The sequence below is a fragment of the Sinohyriopsis cumingii genome, chromosome 18 (genome assembly GCF_028554795.1).
Source record: "Sinohyriopsis cumingii isolate HCF-2022 chromosome 18, ASM2855479v2, whole genome shotgun sequence".
NCBI classification, from domain to species: domain Eukaryota; kingdom Metazoa; phylum Mollusca; class Bivalvia; order Unionida; family Unionidae; genus Sinohyriopsis; species Sinohyriopsis cumingii.
The window spans coordinates 27,775,952-27,802,997 of NC_142978.1; the positions used below are offsets into that span (position 1 = coordinate 27,775,952).

At 33.9% G+C, this 27,046-nt stretch overlaps 1 protein-coding gene across 1 annotated transcript in view; it reads right to left on the reverse strand.

Annotated features, from left to right (window-relative positions):
• Nucleotides 1-15,885: 15,885 nt before the first annotated feature.
• LOC149776281 (protein C-mannosyl-transferase DPY19L1-like) overlaps nucleotides 15,886-27,046 on the reverse strand; it is a 107,955-nt gene continuing 96,794 nt past the window's right edge. The window contains exon 22 of the mRNA XM_089942724.1: nucleotides 15,886-19,440. Coding sequence (XP_089798850.1) covers nucleotides 19,287-19,440 — 154 coding nt within the window. The 3' untranslated portion in view covers nucleotides 15,886-19,286. The remainder of the gene's footprint in view (nucleotides 19,441-27,046) is intronic.

Consider the following 27,046-nt stretch of genomic DNA (forward strand, 5'->3'; position numbering starts at 1 on the left):
AACAACAACAACTATTAGTTTTAAGTCCGATATGATATAACCATATTCGTCACAAAATAGGCAAAGTTCATCTCCAAAGGGAGTGGATTTTAGCGTATTAGCATTCCAATCTCCTACTAGATAAGCATTTAGAATATTAGTATTTTCTACAATAGAATTAATTTTGCCCAATTAATCTACAAATTTCCTACAAATTTTTCTCAAGATCATAATGTAAATAGATATTGACAAAAAGCAACGAGGAATCCCCCGTATAGATAGTAATACCTATTAATCTGGGATCATCGAGGTGTTGTACTTCTATAAGACTTGCGAGAGATCTACGGTATAGTACCCAGACACCTACGTAAGGTCTACCTGTATGAATATCGTTAGAAGATTTGGCCGGCGATTCCCCTGGTCCATTTAACTCGTCGTGTACGGATGAGAGACAGTCTAATCCACAATTCTTGTAAGAAATAAACATCGGAAATATCACATAAAGCTGTTACATTTTGTGTATTTCTTGTTAACGAACGATATTTGTAAAAAGAAATACGTAAAGTATCCATTGTGTATATTTGAGTCCAATTTGAGGATATGATAGTTCAATTCCGACGTAGATAGTAGTCTCTAACTAATGCGTTTCTTGGCCACGCATCCACGTTTATCATCGCATTGTGTGTAGGGTTATCACATGTGATTTTAAAGCTGGCATAGGTATTAAATTTCGTTTGTAGTTTTTTTCCCCTGGGTAAACTTAATTCCAGAGTAATGCTCAGTATGTGAGGAAATGTCAGATTCCTGCGTTTCGGGGGCAAGTCTTGTCACGAATATGCATCGCTGTCGCATTGGACGCACTGTAAGTAAATTTGAGGACGCTGCCTTTCCTATGATAACACTTCCACACCTTCTTGGAAACTGGTGTGTGGATTGGACATTTGTAAACTTATTAAGCCGTCGTTGATGCAGATTTGTGCGCGATGTTTTATGTGGAAATGATGTTTTACAGGGGTCGTTGTTCCACAGAGAACTTGCGACTTTAGCAAAAATTTGATAGTTTTCCAAATGCTCGTGTTGGGCGCTGGTGATTTCTGAACACGCAACCATTTTTAATGCAGTTGTGCTGTGGTTTAATGCACCGACATCTGATTTATTATTATCATAGATTTCTGCTGTTGTATCCCATAAAACAGACCAGGTCTTGTTGGCACTAGTCGGAGCTCGTTGTTGTATGAGTCACAGCGTTGCATATCTTCGTATGTGCGACTAGTAACGGTTCTTTCTGCTGAACGACTGGGTTCAGGGATATCCCCCGTTAACCTACATGGTTGACTTATCAGCTTATGATTTGTTGTACTGTAGCTTTGGTTTACAGATGACATATCAGTAGCATGATCCAGTCATTTTATTTTTATTTGAAAGAGAACTCAATCAAAATTTGCACACATGTAATGATATTTGAAAGAAGCATATAAAAGTTTATTTTAAGAAAATATGTCAGAAATTGTATTTTTTATTTTAAAAAAATTCAAACAATGTCAACTTAATACTGTATAAGAATGAACGATCTTTGTGCCAAAAAGTGGTACAATACCCAGCGTTTTTTAAATTTTATTTACAAAGATATCAAAAACAAATTTGGCACATTCATAAAGATTATTTAGCTGTTTACAAAATGCTGTTTTTTTAAATTTGGATTACAAATAGATTTTCTAGCTTTTTAATATAGTATAATTACAGCAATTTGTAACAAGAGAGGTCACTTCTCTCCTCTCTCGCGCGACCTATTTAACACATTAACACCTGGGTTTTTTTAAAGTCATTTTCGCCTGAAATTCGAGTAGGAAAAAGATTTTGAAAACTGTTTCTGAATACATCCTAATACATCAACTTCCAGGTGATTTTCGAACAACCTAATGCCAAGTTGTGTATGAATCATCGTTTTCATTGGCTATTTCGCTCGCGCATGAGCAGAAGGGTAAAAGTTGGGGAGTTCATTTTTATTTTATTTTTTTGCTTTTTGGCTTAACGGACCCATTATTTTCGTATTGAGACCACTCTTTATTCCAAATGCCCATCTTATCCTACTTTTTTGCAAATGTTCATCTGTCTGTTTGCAGTTCATACCGGTCTGAGACCAAAGAGTCTAAAATCGGATTCCGACCACGGGCGAATTTTGGGTGGAAAAAAATCGGGACCAGAAAATGAGGGTTTTCCCTCTTTATTTTGTAGTGCAACTTGAACTTCCAGATTATCTGGTATCATTGCAGAGCTATCTGTCTACCTTTCTATAATACCACCACTTTAGTGTATCATACATGACCTTGACGCTACAGAGTTCGGCGGTAGGCTACTAGCTACTGCCACTTAAACTCATCGCCAGGGGTTAATGTGTTAAGAATAAACGCTTATATTTCTAGCTACATTTCGTGGTACCAATATTTAGCTCAGGCATTCGACTTTGTATGCGTATCCAAAGTTTTGCTTACTATCATACCTGTAAGGAATGCCAGATAATTTTCCCACGCTAATGCTCGATATGGCCATGATAGCGCCCGCTAAATATCCAAGAACAACGCGTTGAATGGAATACTCTCTTTTCATTGTCCAACTGAAAATAAGTTACTAACAAATGCAGGACGTCATTTTCTTTTAAACAATAAGAGGATAGTATTCCATTCAGAGGGATTTTACTTGCATATTATGTATTAACTTCCGGCTTGCACACACAAACACGACCCCTCAATTGAAATCAAAACTAAGTTCAAACACTCTAGGGTAATTACACAAAAATCCTTGCAGGTATGTATTGTTAATTGATTGCGCTTCAAATCTATTCTAAAATTAAAGCTGAGCAGAAACTAGTACTATGGAAATCAAGTTTCTGAAATTTTCAAAACAATCGGAATCCTCGATTCCAGCAGATTATTGGAATTTAATGGGACTGCACTACGAGTTTAATGCATCAAGAGTTTATATTGGATGTTAATTTTAAACAGCCAATGAAAATTAATGTAAGAAATGGCGTAATAGAACATATCTGAGAGGCCAGTCAAAGTGGACATGAAAGTAAGGCTTTTTTTTTTTTTAAGTGCGGTAAGAGTTGTTCCCTTGTTGGTTCATGCTAATCTCAGTGAGGATAATTGTTTGAATGTTCAACAGAGGGAGGCAATGTATTTTTGACTGTCGAACATGGCTGGGTTTGTTCACATAAGCATTGCATTGCACATAACGTCTCTGCCTTGACTGACATAAGTATTTTCCACCGAGTGTTTCACATTTTCCATATCTTTCAATAAAATCGACATGCCCACATAATTGTAAGATACAGGTGGTAACTTTGATAGATCCAATGCACAAAAACCTGGTATGTCATTTGGGTCTGTGGAAAGAAATAGATTCAAAATATCTTTCATATTATTTAAGAATCTATCTGTACCCTTCCTCTTTATCATTCTCTCAACTGTTTGTACCACTGTGAACTGGGTCTGTTTTGCAGCCTCAATGTCACTTTCACAATACATGTCCACACACAGCTTCACAATATAATCATATGGCAATGTATTCGTTTTGTTTTGGTACAAAACAAAGCAGTTCACTCACCATTATTGACAGGCTATCAATGAACAACTGTCGTTGGTAATCTGCTACCTTACTTACAGGGCTTCTCGTCACCCTAGGAAATCTTTTCAGCTCACATTTCTTACAGAGGACTACATCTCCCTGACACAAATGGCCAGTAGAGGTTCCACAATCTTCATGCTGCATGTTTAAGTTAAATTTCAATGGATAGGTTAAGATAACAACCAAAAATATTTAAAACATTATCACAGCTATTCGACAATAGTGTTATAGTACCGCCATCTTGAATTTGGAGCACTTGTATCTAATAAAGCTGTACTGTGCTTGTCTTAGTAAGGTAAAATAACTCTTGCAAAGAAATTTCTTGTTGTGAAAAGAGAAACAACTTCAGTATATTTAAAAGCTCTTATATTCATCATGTTCAAAATCAACAGTACTGTTTCCAATATAAATATAATTGTCTTTAAACTCTTAAATTATAAAGGGAAGGCTTTTGTGTGTGATTCACCCCTTTAGGACACATCGCTCAGACATTCTAAAGAAGAAGCAGAAATAGGTTTTCCACTTGGTTGCGAAGGAAGCAACACTGTTGCTAGGATAGTCACCCTGACTACAGTTATGATAGAGAATGTAGAGGAAACATTGCTACCAAGTTTGATTGAAATTGGCTTAGACTTTTACAGAAGTTGAAAATAGAGTGTTTGGAAGCCACATGACTGTTGATTGCGCCATATTTGAAATAAGTTTGCTTAAGAATGTCCTAAGAAACATTTCTACCAATTTAAATAACAAGTGGCTCAGTTCTAGAGAAGTTAAAAATAAACTGGCTCATCTGTTTTTGAGAAGTGGAAAATAGATTTCTCCAACTGACTGCCACACCACTGTAGGGTAGCCAGCCTGGAGACAGGTTTGATACAGCATATGTGAAGAAACATTCCTGCCAAATTTTACAAAAATTAATAAGCTGTTCTGGACAATATGTCAAAATAGGCTTTCCAGTGTGGTTGCTATAGAAGCCATATCATTGCTAGGGGAGACAACCTGAACAAAAATTTGGTAAAGGAAGTCTAGAGAAATGTTCCTCAAAAGTTTGAGTAAAATTACCCCATTAGAGTTTAACAATTTGAAAATAGCAATGTGTGTATATGACATGACAAAAAACATGCTGGATGCACTTGACCTTATGGTCAGGTCAGGTCAGTTAAAAACCAAAACAGGTTTCAAATAAAATCATGGCAAGAAAATTTAGGATACTTTCATCTTTTACATTCTTAAATGATATTCAACATCTTCACCAGCTTTGTGACATACTTTATTGTCTTTTGAAGAGAGTGTTTTTTTGTAAAAACAAAAATTCTTGGCAATGCTTTTCGTTTCATTACTTGGTTTGTATTTATAGTTAAAATGTATGTTCACACCGATTTTTCTTTATAAAGATTTCAATAAATCTTATGAGTGTCATTAGTTCTTGTAGTCTTTACGATTTTTTCCCCATTAAAACTAGTAAAAATTAGAGCAAAAAAATTCATTGGGAAGAATAATTTTATTTCTTTATCCATTAAAACTTCCAATGTAACAGGCTAAATACTGAATGTTATACAAATTTCACATTCTTGATCAAATATGGATTTTTATCAGATATACAAACAATACAAGAAAATGTTATTACATCATACACAACAGATCAACAGATGTTACTTGAGAACATAAAACATCAAACCACTCAATAAAATAAAAAGAATTATCTCACTCTTACCTCAGCCCACTCTCCTTGTTAGTATATAAGTATATATGAAAATGTCCAAATAGTTTTTCCCTTTGCTGGTACTTTTGGAAAATTGGCAAAACAAAAGTACTACTGTACATGCAAAATGAACAAAATATAGAAATACAACAGTGATTACTTCCACCTTATTTGTATCCAGTCAAACATGAAAAACTGACATAAAAGTAGTACAGTTTAATTACATAAGAATATGTTTAAGCCTGAACAACAGAAAGCAAGAATCTATTTCTAAAACATTCAAGTGCATAATCTCCTTCTCTACCTAACATTACAGTCACTTAATGATGACAAATTTAAATGATCAGCAAAACAAAACAAAAAATGTTTTAAGAATTCAAATTTGTGCAAGTTTTACTGCTATCAGTAAATCTAATACATCTGTTAACAATCATTTGGGAAAGAAATATGCCAGATATGACCTGAAGTCTTTTGATATTCTGTTTACTATATCACTAAGAGGAAAGCTGGAATATATAATCCACTGATGCATATCAGTTGGGGCATCTCAGCCATTTACATGGAGAAAAAAAAAACTAAAATGTTCAAAGAGGCTGCCATTTTGAATTTCATTTACAAAAATGATCCCATTATGTGATGAAATGAAAACTATGGATTCATTACAAAAAACATTAAAGTTACATGTACTTTCACTCAACCAGTACACTTATTAATTTGAATGTTTCAAATGACCACTTATTTAGTCCATATATTGTCAGGATAAATCCTAGGCTGTGTACTGCTTTATTTTACAAAATTTTTGTGCTGTTTGGTTTTTCATTTTACCACAAAATTGGGAAATCTATCAATACATCTATATTTTTCTGTGTTAACAAAAAAGGCAGAGGTTGCTACCAACTGTCATGCATATATGAAATCCACCATTTTCTGCTTTACCCTTCCTCCAATAAACTGCATTATGGGTACATCTTGGGATGAGGGTGAGTTGCACACCAATACAGGTCACTGTGATCTTATAATAGTTCTAATCAACACTGCTTAAATGTGCCCAGGCCTGGATTCTCAAGTATCCTATCACCTATTATCATCAAAGTTGAATTAAGCTACTTTTCCAAGTTGATTTAAAGATTTATGTAACAAAAGTAGAAAAGAAGCAAAATCATGGGACCTCCTGCTCACTGCTCACTAGCAACTCTAATACCAGACTTTATGGATGAAGACTGAAGGTGTACATTAAAGATGGGGATTTTGATGGTTAACATTACAGCTGGATGTCGATGATAATATTATTGCTGGATTTTATGATTATCATTACAGCTGGATTTTTATGGCAACATTACAGCTGGATTTTGATGATTAACATTACAGCTGGATTTTGATGATTAACATTACAGCTGGATTTTGATGGCAACATTACAGCTGGATTTTGATGATTAACATTACAGCTGGATAATGATGGTAACAATACAGTTAGAAGCTGATGGCAACATTACAACTGGATGCTGATGATCAACATTACAGCTGAATGTTGACGATCAATATTACAGCTGTATTTTTGATGATAAACATTACAGCCAGAAGCTGATGATAACATTACAGTTGTATTTCGGTGATCAACATTACAGCTGGATGATAATAATAACATTACAGCTGTATTTTGATGATTAACATTACATCTGGATGGTGATGATAACATTACAGCTGTATTTTGGTGATCAACATTACAGCTGGATGATGATGGTAACATTACTGCTGGATTTTGATGGTGAACATGCAAATTAAACTGTTCATGTTATCTTTAAGCAATTGCAGAACAGATAATGTTTTCAATAAATTTAAAACAGGTGTGCACAGACAAATAGTGTTTAAAGCTAGCATTTTGATTTCTGCTCCTTTCATGTAAAGGCAGGACAGTTTGAGCATTATTGGGTTACGGATTATGGAAAGCATTGACACATTTCAAAGTCCACTATCATGCAGTTTCAAAAATAGAATTGCTGCAAAAAATATATTTAGTACATGATGAAACAACCACAATTATTTCAATGGAATCTCATAAGTAAAACAATGTTGTTTTAAACCAGGTATACAAATGACATATCTTATATTACATGTTATATATGTATTATGATGCTACAACATATATCGTGGCTTGCAAACAGATGAGTGAGGTTCTAATGCTGCCTAGATCAGGCTGGCTGGATCATCATGGTGTTACTGTAGTCCAGGCTTTTTACTCCAATAGCCCTGGTACAATATAAACTTCATTTGTGTATGATAACAGTTTCAGCAAGGTCTGGGCTAATGGCTCACATTTTTCTGAATTAAGACACCATAAGATCCAAACAGATTCTAGTTTGGAAACAAGGTGAGGGATTTTGGTCTATTCAAATGAAAATAGCGATTGGGTCTGATAGGTCTTCATCATCACCAATATCTCTTCTACCTTGATGCCTGCGTGTGTGGGATATCATGGAACAGTAGTCTCAGATGGTAACTTATGCCCACTTTTCTCTTTACAGAGCCAGAGGAAAAAGTCGGCTAGTTGAGGGACTGGGGCACTTAAGGAGATAATGTTATTTATTCAAAACTAGTCTCTCAAAACATGCCCCTTTCCCTCATAAGCTTTCCAAGTGGAAGGGTCTTCTTGCTCTCGAGATTCTATCCACAACCAAATGTCCAAATTCTTTTGCTAACAAGGCAAGGCCATCTCATGTGAATGTGCTTTTAAACAAAAATCCCAACCAAACATAACATTTTGACACACTTATGATGCAATGCAATATTAGTTGAAATCTTAAAATCTGAAATGGGTTAAAGCGTTGTAATGATTGATAAAATCTCAATTTTGTGTGGAACAACAAATGGATGTGTAGAGGAAATGCTTGAAAAAGATATCACAATTTAACATTAAGCAATATGAAGAAACTCCTCCATTGTCAGATGTTAACTTATCATTGTCATATGACCAAATCTTACAATACAGATCTCAATTTAAATTTCATTTGCTGTTAAACCAACCATATTAGTTACATATCAGTAAACAGATCAATAAAGACTGAGAAACAGATTACATATGAATTATACAAAATAGTATTCCAGATGTTAGTAAAACTGGAAACTTGCATTAAAATTTCTAAATACTGTAAGACATCTAATCTGTTCTAAATTTAATGCTTCAATCACAATACTGAATTTTCTATACATGTCATCTGGATGTAAAGTTTTGAACAACTCATGTCAGTAATATCTATGTTATCAATCAGTGATTAATACACTGCATTCACAAGAAATGTTACATCTTATGAAAAAAACTACAACAGAAAGGAGGATTGAAAAGTATATGGATACAAGATCAGATAAATATTTGCATAGTTTTATAGTATATTTCTTAACATGACAATCATACATTATACCAATGTAACCTTGTTCAGATTATAGTACTTTTTGAACAGTGAGTTTACGAGCATAACATGCCAAATAAGTAATGATAGCTGCCATCAAGTTTTTAATGGGACCTTAGTGATGACTAATATATTTTGAAGTGCATAAGAAAAGGCAGTCTATTATCTGTGAAGCTGCTGTTAAAACAAAATACTAAGTGAGTAGAATTTTGCACAGTCTTCTCTGGTGATGATCAATCATTGTTGGATGACCGGTCATCTTGTGGGAATTTTCAACAAGGTGGGCAAATTCTCCAATCAAGCACACACAGCATTTAACTTTACAATATTTGAAACCATGGTCTTCAAGAATTAAACAATGCACATGAAAAAATTGGAAAATTAAAAAATTTAATCCATGTTATCTAGTAAATGGGTCAAGGTACATGTCAGACACTGACATGTAAGGTAAATTAACAGTGTAATACATGCAAAACATGTTATAACATGATGCTCAGGGTCCAAAGAATAACACTGTAATATAAGTGGGGTCGTGTTAAGAAATTTTTTCAAAAAACTTCCACACAGAAAATGTGCATTGAAATTTGAATGACATCAGTTTTAACTAACCTCTCAATCATATAGTCTGCAAGGGATAAGAGTAGTTGGCTTTTCCAAGACCACATATTTAGGATGTGAAAAAGAAATGTCACCTTAAGTTAAAAAGTGGGAGCCATGCTGCCATTGCATTTTAACGAATCGCGTTATAACGGGTTTTACCTGTATCTACATTCTCTTGGCTCTGTTTATATGAGTCAGTAAGCTAGCTCTCTGTGAGTAGATAAAACCATCAAATCAGAAGGAGCAGTGATAACAAAATTTTCATGGTGGCCATAATGGAGGTCAGATTAGCATCATTTTATTCAGGATCAACTAGAATCATGTGATGTCTTTCATTTAAACCCCATGTCAATAAGACCATCTATCCAGGAGATGAAATAACAAGATTTTCAAATCAACTGTCATTGCAGCTACACTGGATATCAGAATGTCAAAAAAGACACTATAGGAAGTCTTTTGGTGAAATCGCCATGCTGATACAAATATCTCTTAATGAGGAGTAACAAAACAAGATTTTCAGGATGACAACCATCCTGTTGGTCAGACCAGCACTAATTTCATTTAGGGGTCAAATAGACATCATAATAAATCTTATAGTGAAAACCCTATATTACATGACTGTTTTCAAGAAGTAGTGACAAGATTTCAAAGTAGTCACTATAGCAGCCATACTGGATGTCAATCCTCCCAGTAGTTTAGGATTAGCAATAAAAAATTTGATCTACCGGATGAATGCTGGATAATGGAACATAGCATTAGCAATCCAAATGTTTGAAAAAATAACCATTCAGATGAATACAACACTAGCAAAGTTTTAACAGTCACCCATATTTTGTTTTCCCTGATTTTACGTTTTTGAAACTTAAAAGCTGACCAGTAATGAATACATATGTAAAATAAAACTCTTTAACAAGAGAGAAAAAATTGATGATGCGATCATAATAAAAATTGTTTCAGAGCATTTGACCTCGGTAAATTTATTAGGATAATGGATCTGACTGTAGCCAATATTTCTTGAATGACATGTACATATGGACCTAGTAATGGTAAAATCTCCTGTGAAGAGTTTTTGGACATAAACAAGTGACCTCTGGAAAACAAAAGCATACCTAAACAAATTATTTTTAATTAAAACCTCATTATAATGAATAATGTTTACAGATCCACATTTCTAAACATTTACCTGGCAAGCTTCCTAGTCTTAGGATGAGAATAATACTGTAATTACAACTGAAGTACCATCAACTGTAATAGATCAAGGCAACCTTGTAGGCAGTGTTTCTTGACCTTTCAGGGGCTTTTGAACTTGTAAATCACAAAATCCTGCTGGAAAAGCTCGGCATATATCAAGTTCACTATGAAAGATTAACTTGGTTTCGATCCTATATTGCATGCAGACAACAAGTTTCTATTTTAAATAAACTTTCAGATAATAAACTAATAAAGTTGGGTGTTCCACAAGGATCATTTCTTGGACCATTACTCTTTCTGTACATCAATGATTTAACATATCACACTGAGCTATCTACCACCAGCATGTTTGCAGATGATACGACATTATATAACACTGGACCAACAGGACATGAGATTAGCACCAAATTAAACAAAGATCTGGTAAAAATAAATAATGTGTGAACAAAATGGTATGAAGATAAATCAAATCAAAGCCATGATTATAGGTAGTCAAGCAAGGGTAAAAGTTGAGAAAAATTATTTCAAAGTAAATGATAAAATAAATGGATATACAACAGTCTGAAAATGAAAAACTACTTGGCATTATGAAAGACCATATCTTGTGCTGGAAAATACTACAAGCTGATGAGGTCATTCAAAAAGTTAATTCACAGCTTTATCTTTCAAACAGAATAAAACCTTATCTCCCTCAAGAACAGAGAAAATATTCTACAATGCATACATCAAGCCACACCTAGAATAGTGTTGTTCTGTCTGAGGTAATAGTGGTATAAAAAATCAGGAAAGATTACTGAAATTTCAAAAAGAGCAGCTAGAGTTATTCTTGATGCTGATTTAGATACACCATCAACACTCTTTTTAAAACCCTAAAGTGGCTTCCCTTTCAGCAGAGAACTCAATTTCAGAAGGGTTTACTACTCTATAAATCCTTACATGGTTTGGCTCCTTGTTATCTTAAATGTACACATGTTTGAACTAAGATCCATCTCAAACAAGAAGTTTTTTATAAGAAGAGTTTTGCATTTTGTGCAGCCAAACTATGGAATTCCTTACCACCTTAAATAAATTCAGCTGACACATGCCAAGCTTTTAAAAAGCTTCTAATTCAACATCTACAGAATCAATAAATTGTATGATTTTGTTTAATTCAGTACTACTACTTTTTACAACATTGTTATCATGTATCCATCTATGTTTTCACATGTTCGCTACTACTATTTGTATGAATCCTGTATGTACTTATCCTTGAAGCCTTGTACATATTTTATTGCAGCCGTAGATCAATTGTCGAGTTTTTAACAGCATGTGTTGTCGACACCTCATCTTATAGAAATTGCACATTATATATATATTTGTACAAATATCATTGTTGACAACCTCATGGAAGAATGGTCAGATGACCAAATGAGCTTCTTTAAATAAAGTAATTATTATTATTATTGTCTGAATATTACTACAGCCATCAATTTAGCTAGTGAATATTACTACAGCAATAAATACAGCTAATGAATATTACTAAATATTACTACAGCCATCAATAAGCAACTTAATACTACTACAACCATCAAAAAACAACTGAATATTACTGTGGCTATCAATACAGCTACTGAATATTACCAAAGTTATCAATACAGCTACTGAATATTGATGTGGCTATCAACACAGCTACTGAATATTACTGTGGCTATCAACACAGCTACTGAATATTACTGTGGCTATCAACACAGCTACTGAATATTACTGTGGCTATCAATACAGCTACTGAATATTACTAAAGCTATCAACACAGCTACTGAATATTACTGTGGCTATCAATACAGCTACTGATTATTAATGTGGCTATCAACACAGCTACTGAATATTACTGTGGCTATCAATACAGCTACTGAATATTTCTGTAGTTATCAATACAGCTACTGAATATTACTGTAGTTATCAATACGGCTACTGAATATTACTAAAGCTATCAATACATCTACTGAATATTACTGTAGTTATCAACACAGCTACTGAATATTACTGTAGTTATCAATACAGCTACTGAATATTACTGTAGTTATCTATACAGCTACTGAATATTACTGTGGCTATCAATACAGCTACTGAATATTACTGTGGCTATCAATACAGCTACTGAATATTAATGTAGTTATCAATACAGCTACTGAATATTACTAAAGCTATCAATACAGCTACTGAATATTACTTTGGTTATCATGGGCCTCATGGACGATTGATCAGTTGACCAAATGAACTTTATTAAATGAAATTGTTATTATTATTGTTATCAATATTATGATTATTATTAATAAAGCTGTTGATATTACAACAGCTATCAATACAGCTACTGAATAAAACTACAGCTATCAATAATAATCTGATGAATGGTACAGTAAAAGAGTTATATGTAAATAGAAATACAGTTTTCCCTTACTACAAAACCTCTTGGTATAGTACTGCCTTGTTTTAAATATTTTGTTTTAATATGAATGGCATTAAATTGCTTTCATTTATTTTATTGCTGCTACTTTGATTACTTCACTTAAATTGTAGCTTTTGATTACTGAGAACCAATTATGATGATTCAAATTGTCAAATGTACTATCTGTTTCTGTATTATTATGTCAAGGTCTTGTTGAAACATCCATCATTATAAGGTACCTTCACTTACAACATGGGGCCCCGAGTGGCCGAGTCGTCTAAAGTGCTCTCTGTTACGGATCACTGCCATCTCACCTCTGTCTGCGTGGGTTTGAGTCTTGGATTTGGCCAATGTTGATATGTGAGAAAGCTTGCCAGTAGCTTCTCATGGGTCGGTGGTTCTTTCCAGGGTTTTCCTGGGGTCTTCCTCCACCATTAATACTGGCTGCCATCTATAGCCCTTCGTGTACTGAAAAATGGCGTTAAACCCCACAACAACAACAACAACACTAACAACATAAATCGCCTTAATGGTTCCCATGAATAGTAACATAAAGAGGGAGAACTGTTTTGGAGAAAGATAAACTGCAATATTATAAAGTATCAAAATATTCAAACACCAGGAAAGTTTAATTATGCATTTAATGTAAATATGAAACTCAACTGAAACATTGGATTTGCTTGAAATAGAAACAAACATTCTGCACAAAATTTTTCTCAATTATTAAAATAATCTGAATTTAAATGAATTATATAATTACATAAATTACTATACACAGATTTTAATAAGAGGTCCTAGTTTGCCTGAGATAGCTGAAGACGTTGACATCTGACCACTAGCCTAAATATGACAGGGTAACCAAGAAATTGATTTAATAGGATGCTTTCTGTAAAATTTAATTCCAATGCTACTGATTGTAAATGATATGAAAATATGCCTTAAAGATGTCTACTTTTAGTATCTTCATTCATATTTATAGCACATCAGCATCCTTTGTCTAAGATTGAAAGACCTTTATGTCAAGATGCTTTCCTTCAAAGTTGGTCAAATTTTGTTTACTGTTTTCTTGAGATAAAATTGTTTAAATGTCTTTATGGCCATATTTGATCATGGACTTTTACTGCTTCACAGTATAAATTTTAAAATGTCTTCAAGAAAGGATGCTTATTGTGAAATTTGCCAAATTTCTGTTGAGCAGTTTTTGAGAAGCTATTAAAAGTTTTTTTCACTATTTTTATTAATGGTGGCCATATCTATGATGTACAAGCTTTAAAACTGTTAGATTGTGGGTGTTCTTTTAAATTGCATAAAATTCTGCTAAGCACTTTTTGCAAAGAAACCAGTCAAAGACTTTCCCATTTTAGTACATGTAGTTACATCTGATGGTGGATTGGCATCATCAGTACAAATTAAAAGTCCTTTATGCTAGAATGCTTTTTTGTCAAATTTCTATTAAGCACTTTTATTTTAAAGAGGTAATCTGACATTTTATAAAGTAATTACTGGCATATCTGATGGCAAATTGGCAGCATTTGTATCAGTGTGAAAGCTCTCCATGCCAGGATGCTGTCAAATTGGCAGCATTTGTATCAGTGAGAAAGCTATCCATGCCAAGATGCTGTCAAATTGGCTTTTGTTTTAGTAATGACAGCCATATTTGATGGCAGATCAGCATTATTTGTAAAGATGTAAAAGTCTGCTTTCTGTCAGATTTGGTCTAATTCTGTTGACCATTGTTTGAGGGCTGTTCCATTTAAACATACATGGTACCCAGGGAAGGTAGTTTACAAAAAAAAAAATACATGCCGGGGTGGTTCAATTTCACAGAGTTCATATTAAAATGACAAGAATGTTCTAAATTGCATCTATTGGTGAGTACCCCACTTTAAAGTGCCTTCCTTGGGTACCATGTATGTTTAAATGGAACAGCACTGAGAAGAAGCCATTTCATGGTCTTTCTGTTTTTAAATAACAGTTGCAATATTTGATAGTAGATTGTTGTCACTTCCAGAATTTTTAAAACTCTTTATTTGTTCATGATAGAATGCTGTAAACTTTGGTCAAATTATGTTGAGCTAATTTTGAAATGTTGTCTGCAGGTGCTTCGGCTGTTAGCAGCAGTTGCAAAATTTGGATGACTAATCAGAACAGTTTGTAGAAATCTGAAAGCCTTTAATGCCAGGATGCCCTTCTGTCAAATTTGGTGAAAACCTGCTGAAAAGGTTTTGAAATAATGTTGGTTAATTTTTTTTTATTCTTACTTTCAGCAGTCAAATTTGATGGTTAATCTGCATTCATTTAACAACTATGAAAGCCTTTACACCAGGATTTTGCTCATAAAATTTGGTCTTGTAATTTTGAGCAAATTCTCAAGTCATTTAAAGGGGCTTTTATTTTTAGTAATGGCAGACATATTTGATGGCATTGGTTGTGTGAAAACTTGAAAGGGAATTAGGCCAGGTTATTCTATGCCAAGTTTGGTTAAAATTGGTTTTGGATTTTTTATGAACAAGTTGAAAATGGCAATTGTTGATGGATGCATGATGAACATGGGGAAATACCAAATGCTCACTTGCTATTACAACCAGGTGAGATAAAATTGATGACAGTGAATAACAATTCAGAATTTGCACAATCCAGTCATCATTATTCTTATTTTTATGCATACTTAAAGAATAGTGCAAGTATTCTGACAACAATGGAGTCATTTTCCATGACTCTCATGTATTGCAAAAGGCTGCAAATTTGCTGTGATTCGAGAATGAAACTCTTCACACCATACTGCAAAATATGGCTAGTTTTACTTTTCAGTAAAGGTAATATATACTTATGCATTTATCAACAGAACTATTTCCAACCAATGCACAAAATGTCACCTTACTAGTTAAGTTCTTACTTTCTTTAACCCATAATTAGTTTCAAACACTTAATAAAATGCTATTTGCTTATCTGTTTTGTAAGATGTTTTTGCTATGTCCTAAAAGAGACATAAATATACAGTGTGGAGTAATATCTCATAGCAACCACACAAGTAATAAATTTACTCCTTACTTAAGAGGTGCAAAATTCCTGAATACATCATAATACATAGGCTTTCAACAGATTTTCCATGAGACTAATGCCTAGTTGTATTAGAAACATCATTTTCCATTGGTTATTTTGCTTGCGCATGAGCAGAAGGGTAAAAGTTGGGGTTCTTTTTTTCTTTACTTAATAGACCCATCATTTTCATATGGAGATTGCTCTTTATTCCAAATGCCCACTGTATCCTAGTTTTTGCAAAGGTTCACCTGTCTGTGTGCAGTTTAGATCAGTCTGCCTTAGACCTGAGGCCAAAAGGTCTAAAATCCGGACACAAAATTGCATTCTGGCCATGAGCGAATTTTGGGTGGAAAAAAAACTTGATCCAAACAATGAGTTTTTTCCCTCTGTATTTTGTAGTGCAACTAGAACTTTTAGAGCTATATCTGTCTGCTTTTTTGTAATACCACCCACGTTGGTGTATCTTAAATGACCTTAATGCTGCAGAGCTCAGATCATGCCAACAGGCGGGATTGGGGCCAAATGAGTTAAGCAAATAGAAACAATTAACATTACTTGCTCCAAATGTCTATTTTCTTAACAATAACAAAAATTAAATTTTTCTTAATCATAGTAAATCTATAGCAATCTCCTGCAACAACATAATTTACATTAACAAGTTTTACACTGAAATCCACTGCTGAATCAGAAATTCTGTCAGTCTAAAATCTAAATGATTTACCAACCTGGGCTATTTTCATGGGGACAAACTCTGCATATATAAACTCAATCACTTCTCAAAATAATAAAAAGTTATGTATGCACATGGATCTCATGGAATTAAAAAGATCCACAAATTTCACTTTAAAAAAAAAAAATCTAATACAAAGTTTTTCTGATTCTATAATAATCACTGTAACTATGACCAAAAAGACCTGATTGGAACTAAAACTTGATAAAGTGTATATGGACACAAAAGCATGTATGATATAAGTGACTTTCAATACATACATACCTGCCAATAGTGGACATATCTAAATATGAGATACCTGGTCATACATATGGACAACATTTAGGAACTTTTATCTTAATTGTGTTTTTATGTTCAAACCTTTTATGACAGGAATATGACAGGAATATGTTAATAAAGGTTCATTTTTGCATCTTCTGACTCCTTTCACATTACATTCTACCTCCTCCTCATCATATTTTTTTAAAAGAGATGTTAAAAATGTGAATGAATGTTGCATTTATGTAAAGCCTTGAAAAAAAAAATTCATTGAAAAAAAAACAACCAACCCCCCCAACGAAAAAACCCCCAAAGAAATTAAAGTATTAAAATAAATTTGTAAATAACACAGCAATTTCAAGAACAAAATTAAATAGATATTTCAAAGATACCATAACCAGAAGTAAAATCTTTAGAAAACATACATTTACTACTAGTTACACAAACACATAAACCAACACATCTATTCCATATCTTCCCTGGCACCAAGACATCTTAATATACATACGATTTTACATAATATGAAAAAAATAAATTTAAACTGACTAGTAGAGTAAGATGTAATCTGACTCTAGAAGCTTGATAGGTTAACTTGACTCATATTTAAACATCTGACAAACTGTAAATTTAATTTTATAGAATACAATGGTCCCATCCTCAAGAGCCACTTAATGTATCACAGCTGCTCTTAGCAAAGATATCACCCCTTGCTCTACAGACCACAAAAACTAACATGGCACGAATATCAAATATCACTGAAACCCCCTTACTATGGAGCCTCCTAGTATAACAAAGAAACTAATATGGTATAGACATATTCTTGAAGTTCCCAGCATATCACAGCCACTTTTACAACACAAATACCATTAAAAACATCTTCTTTACTGAAAAGCTTCCTTGTATACCAGTCACTTATATGGCACAGACATCATCTAGAAGTTTTATTAGTATACCACTGTCACTCTTAAGACACAGATATCATTAAGGAACCCCATCCCCCCCCCCTTTAATATTCAAGAGTCTCCTAGTATACCAGTATTTCTTTGATATAGTTCTATTATGAATAATAATGTAGTTTCACATTTCAATTCTTTGTAGTCTTGTTTACAACATACCCAAGTAAGTCTGAACATCATATTGTATAATGCTATGCTTTCTAAACAGCACATTTATAATAATGAGGCAACGAAAAGGTAAGTAAAATGCTCATAAATTTTGCTCCTTTTTTAATTGGTTCCTTTGATGTTTGTGCTTAACTGACATATACGCTTGAAATACAATAAAAATGTCATTACTGATTCAGAAATTTCTATCATTCATATTGTTGTAAGATCAATGATACTGCTGGGCTTGCTTCTTTATGATCATTATAGGGTGGTACTCTTGTTAACTAGGATGGTACTATTGTTAACTAGGATCGTACTATTGTTACTGCTTCATTGAAACTTAATGTCCTAAACCACATCAATAAAATATATAACTGTACACTACTCTTTCAGTTTTAAAAAAAGCTGTCATGATTTTTCAAGGTAAATGCTGTTAATACTTCATTATTGCTTTCTCACAAAAAAACTATAGTGTTGTTTGGTGGAATATAGTGCCAGAGCCTGAGACAAGGATACAATATTCCTCCAGACAACACTGTAATGAGGAGCTATAGTGTTACTGCTACAGTAATAGTTACTAAAGTCAAGTAGAGCTTCCTGTAATCAAAGAAAATGAATACTGTCCTAAAATAGATCCCTGAAACTAGCCAATCAGAACTCAAAATGTTATCATGTGATGTACTACAGCTAATTTGTGTCACTCTATTGGCTAAAGAGTCATGGATTTCTCTCTTTCTCTCTGCACACCTGTTGCCAAAAACATTTATTAAAAATAGATTGGAAAATGTTTTCAAGAAATTGGATGTAAAATATTTTCAGCTAAATTCCAATTTAGAAAAAAAATCAGAAGGATTATGAAATATATTATTTTCTTTCTTGACATGGGAAAGAAAATTCTTGTCGCTTGATATTCATTGTGTGCAAATTCCAGTGTATTTTGGAAAAATGTTTCCTTTGGTTTTTTTGTTTTTGAAGAGTACTGGTATGAGAAAAAACTAATGAAATGTACAAACCATGTCACCAAAATGTATAATTAATTTGCTACATTACATTGGCGTCCCCTGTTTCAATTTTGCGGGACTAAATGTTTTTTACAGTTTCATCCAAACAATAAGTCCTGAAAATAAGACTGCCAAACAGATGAATTAAGTATTTAAACATATTTTATAGTAGGATCAGATCTCTAGTACAGTGAGAGAGACTTAAATGCATCCTACTGTAGCTATTTTACTTTGAGGACAGTGTAAATATTGTTCTTGAACATTCTCTTAAAGTGAGGTTCGGGATTCTGTTTTAACCTAGTGCAAACTGGGGTTTCTACTTCTCTGTTCTTCTCATCTTCGATGTCCCAGATTTCTGGCATTCCACATCCAGGCCTGAAATATCAAATGAACATGAGTTGCTTCCATGGTTCATCATTTCAGATTTCCGTACTTTTAATTACATAATCAACCCCTGGCCTGACACCTGACCTTGATCCAAGGGCCATAACCACAAACGTATTAGACAAGTCCTTGAGCTATGACTGCTTGTTAACAGTTTGAACAAACAAAATCTGTAAAATTTCAACGTAACTGCCATTTTTGTATACTGACCTTTGATTTCTTCTCAGGAATCACAGGAAACAGGCCCAAAAACCATGTTTATTTCTCAGATACTTATCTCACTGATGTGACTTAGGATATGCTGAGTGGACATGTGGAAAGATGAACAAATTAAAGGTACTGCAATATGCCCCACTTAAGTGTGTGGGGTGGGGTGGGGTGAAAAGCGCAATAAGATGCATGACCTTTTTATCACATCTGTGTCACATCCTGATCCAACTGTAAACAGCATACACCCAGATCCACAGCCACATTTTATGACAGCATATCGAGGTCTGACCTGTTTCTTTGAAATGATTATAGTGAATGAGCAGCTATGATTTTCTATCTGCACACAATGTACAATGATGACAAATCCGAATCTGCTACCACATAATGTACACTTTATGTGATGACAAACCTGAACCTGCTATCACACAATGTACACTTTATGTGATGACAAATCTGAATCTGCTATCACATAATGTACACTTTATGTCATGACGAACCTGAACCTGCTATCACACAATGTACACTTTATGTGATGACAAATCCGAATCTGCTACCACATAATGTACACTTTATGTGATGATAAACCTGAATCTGCTATCACACAATGTACACTTTATGTGATGACAAATCCGAATCTGCTACCACATAATGTATACTTTATGTGATGATAAACCTGAATCTGCTATCACACAATGTACACTTTATGTAATGACAAACCTGAATCTGCTATCAAACAATATACACTTTATGTGATGATAAACCTGAATCTGCTACCACACAATGTACACTTTCTGTGATGACAAACCTGAATCTGCTATCAAACAATGTACACTTTCTGTGATGACAAAACTGAATCTACTATCAAACAATGTACACTTTATGTGATGATAAACCTGAATCTGCTATCAAACAATGTACACTTTATCTGATGACAAACCTGAATCTGCTATCAAACAATGTACACTTTCTGTGATGACAAACCTGAATCTGCTATCAAACAATGTACACTTTATGTGATGACAAACCTGAATCTGCAATCACACAATGTACACTTTATGTGATGATAAAACTGAATCTGCTATCACACAATGTATACTTTATGTGATGATAAAACTGAATCTGCTATCACACAATGTACACTTTATGTGATGATAAACCTGAATCTGCTATCACACTATGTACACTTTATGTGATGATAAAACTGAATCTGCTATCACACAATGTACACTTTATGTGATGATAAACCTGAATCTGCTATCACACAATGTACACTTTATGTGATGATAAACCTGAATCTGCTATCACACAATGTACACTTTATGTGATGATAAAACTGAATCTGCTATCACACAATGTACACTTTATGTGATGATAAACCTGAATCTGCTATCACACAATGTACACTTTATCTGATGACAAACCTGAATCTGCTATCAAACAATGTACACTTTCTGTGATGACAAACCTGAATCTGCTATCAAACAATGTACACTTTATGTGATGACAAACCTGAATCTGCAATCACACAATGTACACTTTATGTGATGATAAAACTGAATCTGCTATCACACAATGTATACTTTATGTGATGATAAAACTGAATCTGCTATCACACAATGTACACTTTCTGTGATGATAAACCTGAATCTGCTATCACACAATGTACACTTTATGTGATGATAAAACTGAATCTGCTATCACACAATGTACACTTTATGTGATGATAAACCTGAATCTGCAATCACACAATGTACACTTTATGTGATGATAAAACTGAATCTGCTATCACACAATGTACACTTTATGTGATGACAAACCTGAATCTGCTATCACACAATGTATACTTTCTGTGATGATAAACCTGAATCTGCTACCACACAATGTATACTTTATGTGATGATAAACCTGAATCTGCAATCACATAATGTACACTTTCTGTGATGATAAACCTGAATCTGCTATCACACAATGTACACTTTATGTGATGATAAACCTGAATCTGCTATCACACAATGTATACTTTATGTGATGATAAAACTGAATCTGCTACCACACAATGTACACTTTATGTGATGATAAACCTGAATCTGCTACCACACAATGTACACTTTATGTGATGATAAACCTGAATCTGCTATCACACAATGTACACTTTATGTGATAACAAACCTGAATCTGCTACCACACAATGTACACTTTATGTGATGATAAAACTGAATCTGCTACCACACAATGTACACTTTATGTGATGATAAAACTGAATCTGCTACCACACAATGTATACTTTATGTGATGATAAACCTGAATCTGCTATCACACAATGTACACTTTATGTGATAACAAACCTGAATCTGCTACCACACAATGTACACTTTATGTGATGATAAAACTGAATCTGCTACCACACAATGTACACTTTATGTGATGATAAAACTGAATCTGCTACCACACAATGTACACTTTATGTGATGATAAACCTGAATCTGCTACCACACAATGTATACTTTATGTGATGATAAAACTGAATCTGCTACCACACAATGTACACTTTATGTGATGATAAACCTGAATCTGCTACCACACAATGTACACTTTATGAGATGATAAACCTGAATCTGCTACCACACAATGTACACTTTATGTGATGATAAACCTGAATCTGCTATCACACAATGTATACTTTATGTGATGATAAACCTGAATCTGCTACCACACAATGTATACTTTCTGTGATGATAAACCTGAATCTGCTATCACACAATGTATACTTTATGTGATGATAAACCTGAATCTGCTATCACACAATGTACACTTTATGTGATAACAAACCTGAATCTGCTACCACACAATGTACACTTTATGTGATGATAAAACTGAATCTGCTACCACACAATGTACACTTTATGTGATGATAAAACTGAATCTGCTACCACACAATGTACACTTTATGTGATGATAAACCTGAATCTGCTACCACACAATGTATACTTTATGTGATGATAAAACTGAATCTGCTACCACACAATGTACACTTTATGTGATGATAAACCTGAATCTGCTACCACACAATGTACACTTTATGAGATGATAAACCTGAATCTGCTACCACACAATGTACACTTTATGTGATGATAAACCTGAATCTGCTATCACACAATGTATACTTTATGTGATGATAAACCTGAATCTGCTACCACACAATGTATACTTTCTGTGATGATAAACCTGAATCTGCTATCACACAATGTATACTTTCTGTGATGATAAACCTGAATCTGCTATCACACAATGTACACTTTATGTAATGACAAACCTGAATCTGCTACCACACTATGTACACTTTATGCGATGACAAATCCGAATCTGCTATCACATAATGTACACTTTATGTGATGATAAACCTGAATCTGCTACCACACAATGTATACTTTATGTGATGATAAACCTGAATCTGCTATCACACAATGTGCACTTTATGTAATGACAAACCTGAATCTGCTATCAAACAATATACACTTTCTGTGATGATAAACCTGAATCTGCAATCACACAATGTACACTTTATGTGATGATAAACCTGAATCTGCTACCACATAATGTATACTTTATGTGATGATAAACCTGAATCTGCTATCAAACAATGTACACTTTCTGTGATGATAAACCTGAATCTGCTATCACACAATGTACACTTTATGTGATGATAAACCTGAATCTGCTATCAAACAATGTACACTTTATGTGATGATAAACCTGAATCTGCTATCACACAATGTACACTTTATGTGATGATAAACCTGAATCTGCTACCACACAATGTACACTTTATGTAATGACAAACCTGAATCTGCTATCACATAATGTACACTTTATGTGATGATAAACCTGAATCTGCTACCACACAATGTACACTTTCTGTGATGACAAACCTGAATCTGCAATCACACAATGTACACTTTATGAGATGATAAACCTGAATCTGCTATCACACAATGTACACTTTATGTGATGATAAAACTGAATCTGCTATCACACAATGTACACTTTATGTGATGATAAACCTGAATCTGCTATCACACAATGTACACTTTATCTGATGACAAACCTGAATCTGCTATCAAACAATGTACACTTTCTGTGATGACAAACCTGAATCTGCTATCAAACAATGTACACTTTATGTGATGACAAACCTGAATCTGCAATCACACAATGTACACTTTATGTGATGATAAAACTGAATCTGCTATCACACAATGTATACTTTATGTGATGATAAAACTGAATCTGCTATCACACAATGTACACTTTCTGTGATGATAAACCTGAATCTGCTATCACACAATGTACACTTTATGTGATGATAAAACTGAATCTGCTATCACACAATGTACACTTTATGTGATGATAAACCTGAATCTGCAATCACACAATGTACACTTTATGTGATGATAAAACTGAATCTGCTATCACACAATGTACACTTTATGTGATGACAAACCTGAATCTGCTATCACACAATGTATACTTTCTGTGATGATAAACCTGAATCTGCTACCACACAATGTATACTTTATGTGATGATAAACCTGAATCTGCAATCACATAATGTACACTTTCTGTGATGATAAACCTGAATCTGCTATCACACAATGTACACTTTATGTGATGATAAACCTGAATCTGCTATCACACAATGTATACTTTATGTGATGATAAAACTGAATCTGCTACCACACAATGTACACTTTATGTGATGATAAACCTGAATCTGCTACCACACAATGTACACTTTATGTGATGATAAACCTGAATCTGCTATCACACAATGTACACTTTATGTGATAACAAACCTGAATCTGCTACCACACAATGTACACTTTATGTGATGATAAAACTGAATCTGCTACCACACAATGTACACTTTATGTGATGATAAAACTGAATCTGCTACCACACAATGTATACTTTATGTGATGATAAACCTGAATCTGCTATCACACAATGTACACTTTATGTGATAACAAACCTGAATCTGCTACCACACAATGTACACTTTATGTGATGATAAAACTGAATCTGCTACCACACAATGTACACTTTATGTGATGATAAAACTGAATCTGCTACCACACAATGTACACTTTATGTGATGATAAACCTGAATCTGCTACCACACAATGTATACTTTATGTGATGATAAAACTGAATCTGCTACCACACAATGTACACTTTATGTGATGATAAACCTGAATCTGCTACCACACAATGTACACTTTATGAGATGATAAACCTGAATCTGCTACCACACAATGTACACTTTATGTGATGATAAACCTGAATCTGCTATCACACAATGTATACTTTATGTGATGATAAACCTGAATCTGCTACCACACAATGTATACTTTCTGTGATGATAAACCTGAATCTGCTATCACACAATGTATACTTTATGTGATGATAAACCTGAATCTGCTATCACACAATGTACACTTTATGTGATAACAAACCTGAATCTGCTACCACACAATGTACACTTTATGTGATGATAAAACTGAATCTGCTACCACACAATGTACACTTTATGTGATGATAAAACTGAATCTGCTACCACACAATGTACACTTTATGTGATGATAAACCTGAATCTGCTACCACACAATGTATACTTTATGTGATGATAAAACTGAATCTGCTACCACACAATGTACACTTTATGTGATGATAAACCTGAATCTGCTACCACACAATGTACACTTTATGAGATGATAAACCTGAATCTGCTACCACACAATGTACACTTTATGTGATGATAAACCTGAATCTGCTATCACACAATGTATACTTTATGTGATGATAAACCTGAATCTGCTACCACACAATGTATACTTTATGTGATGATAAACCTGAATCTGCTATCACACAATGTGCACTTTATGTAATGACAAACCTGAATCTGCTATCAAACAATATACACTTTCTGTGATGATAAACCTGAATCTGCAATCACACAATGTACACTTTATGTGATGATAAACCTGAATCTGCTACCACATAATGTATACTTTATGTGATGATAAACCTGAATCTGCTATCAAACAATGTACACTTTCTGTGATGATAAACCTGAATCTGCTATCACACAATGTACACTTTATGTGATGATAAACCTGAATCTGCTATCAAACAATGTACACTTTATGTGATGATAAACCTGAATCTGCTATCACACAATGTACACTTTATGTGATGATAAACCTGAATCTGCTACCACACAATGTACACTTTATGTAATGACAAACCTGAATCTGCTATCACATAATGTACACTTTATGTGATGATAAACCTGAATCTGCTACCACACAATGTACACTTTCTGTGATGACAAACCTGAATCTGCAATCACACAATGTACACTTTATGAGATGATAAACCTGAATCTGCAATCACACAATGTACACTTTATGTGATGATAAACCTGAATCTGCTACCACATAATGTATACTTTATGTGATGATAAACCTGAATCTGCTATCAAACAATGTACACTTTCTGTGATGATAAACCTGAATCTGCTATCACACAATGTACACTTTATGTGATGATAAACCTGAATCTGCTATCAAACAATGTACACTTTATGTGATGATAAACCTGAATCTGCTATCACACAATGTACACTTTATGTGATGATAAACCTGAATCTGCTACCACACAATGTACACTTTATGTGATAACAAACCTGAATCTGCTATCACACAATGTACACTTTATGAGATGATAAACCTGAATCTGCTACCACACAATGTACACTTTATCTGATGACAAACCTGAATCTGCTATCACACAATGTACACTTTATGAGATGATAAACCTGAATCTGCTACCACACAATGTACACTTTATGTGATGACAAACCTGAATCTGCTACCACACAATGTACACTTTATCTGATGACAAACCTGAATCTGCTATCACACAATGTACACTTTATGAGGTGATAAACCTGAATCTGCTACCACACAATGTACACTTTATCTGATGACAAACCTGAATCTGCTATCACACAATGTACACTTTATGAGATGATAAACCTGAATCTGCTACCACACAATGTACACTTTATGTGATGATAAACCTGAATCTGCTACCACACAATGTACACTTTATGTGATGATAAACCTGAATCTGCTACCACACAATGTACACTTTATCTGATGATAAACCTGAATCTGCTACCACACAATGTACACTTTATGAGATGATAAACCTGAATCTGCTACCACACAATGTACACTTTATGTGATGATAAACCAGAATCTGCTATCACACAATGAACATTTTATGTGATGATAAACCTGAATCTGCTATCACACAATGAACA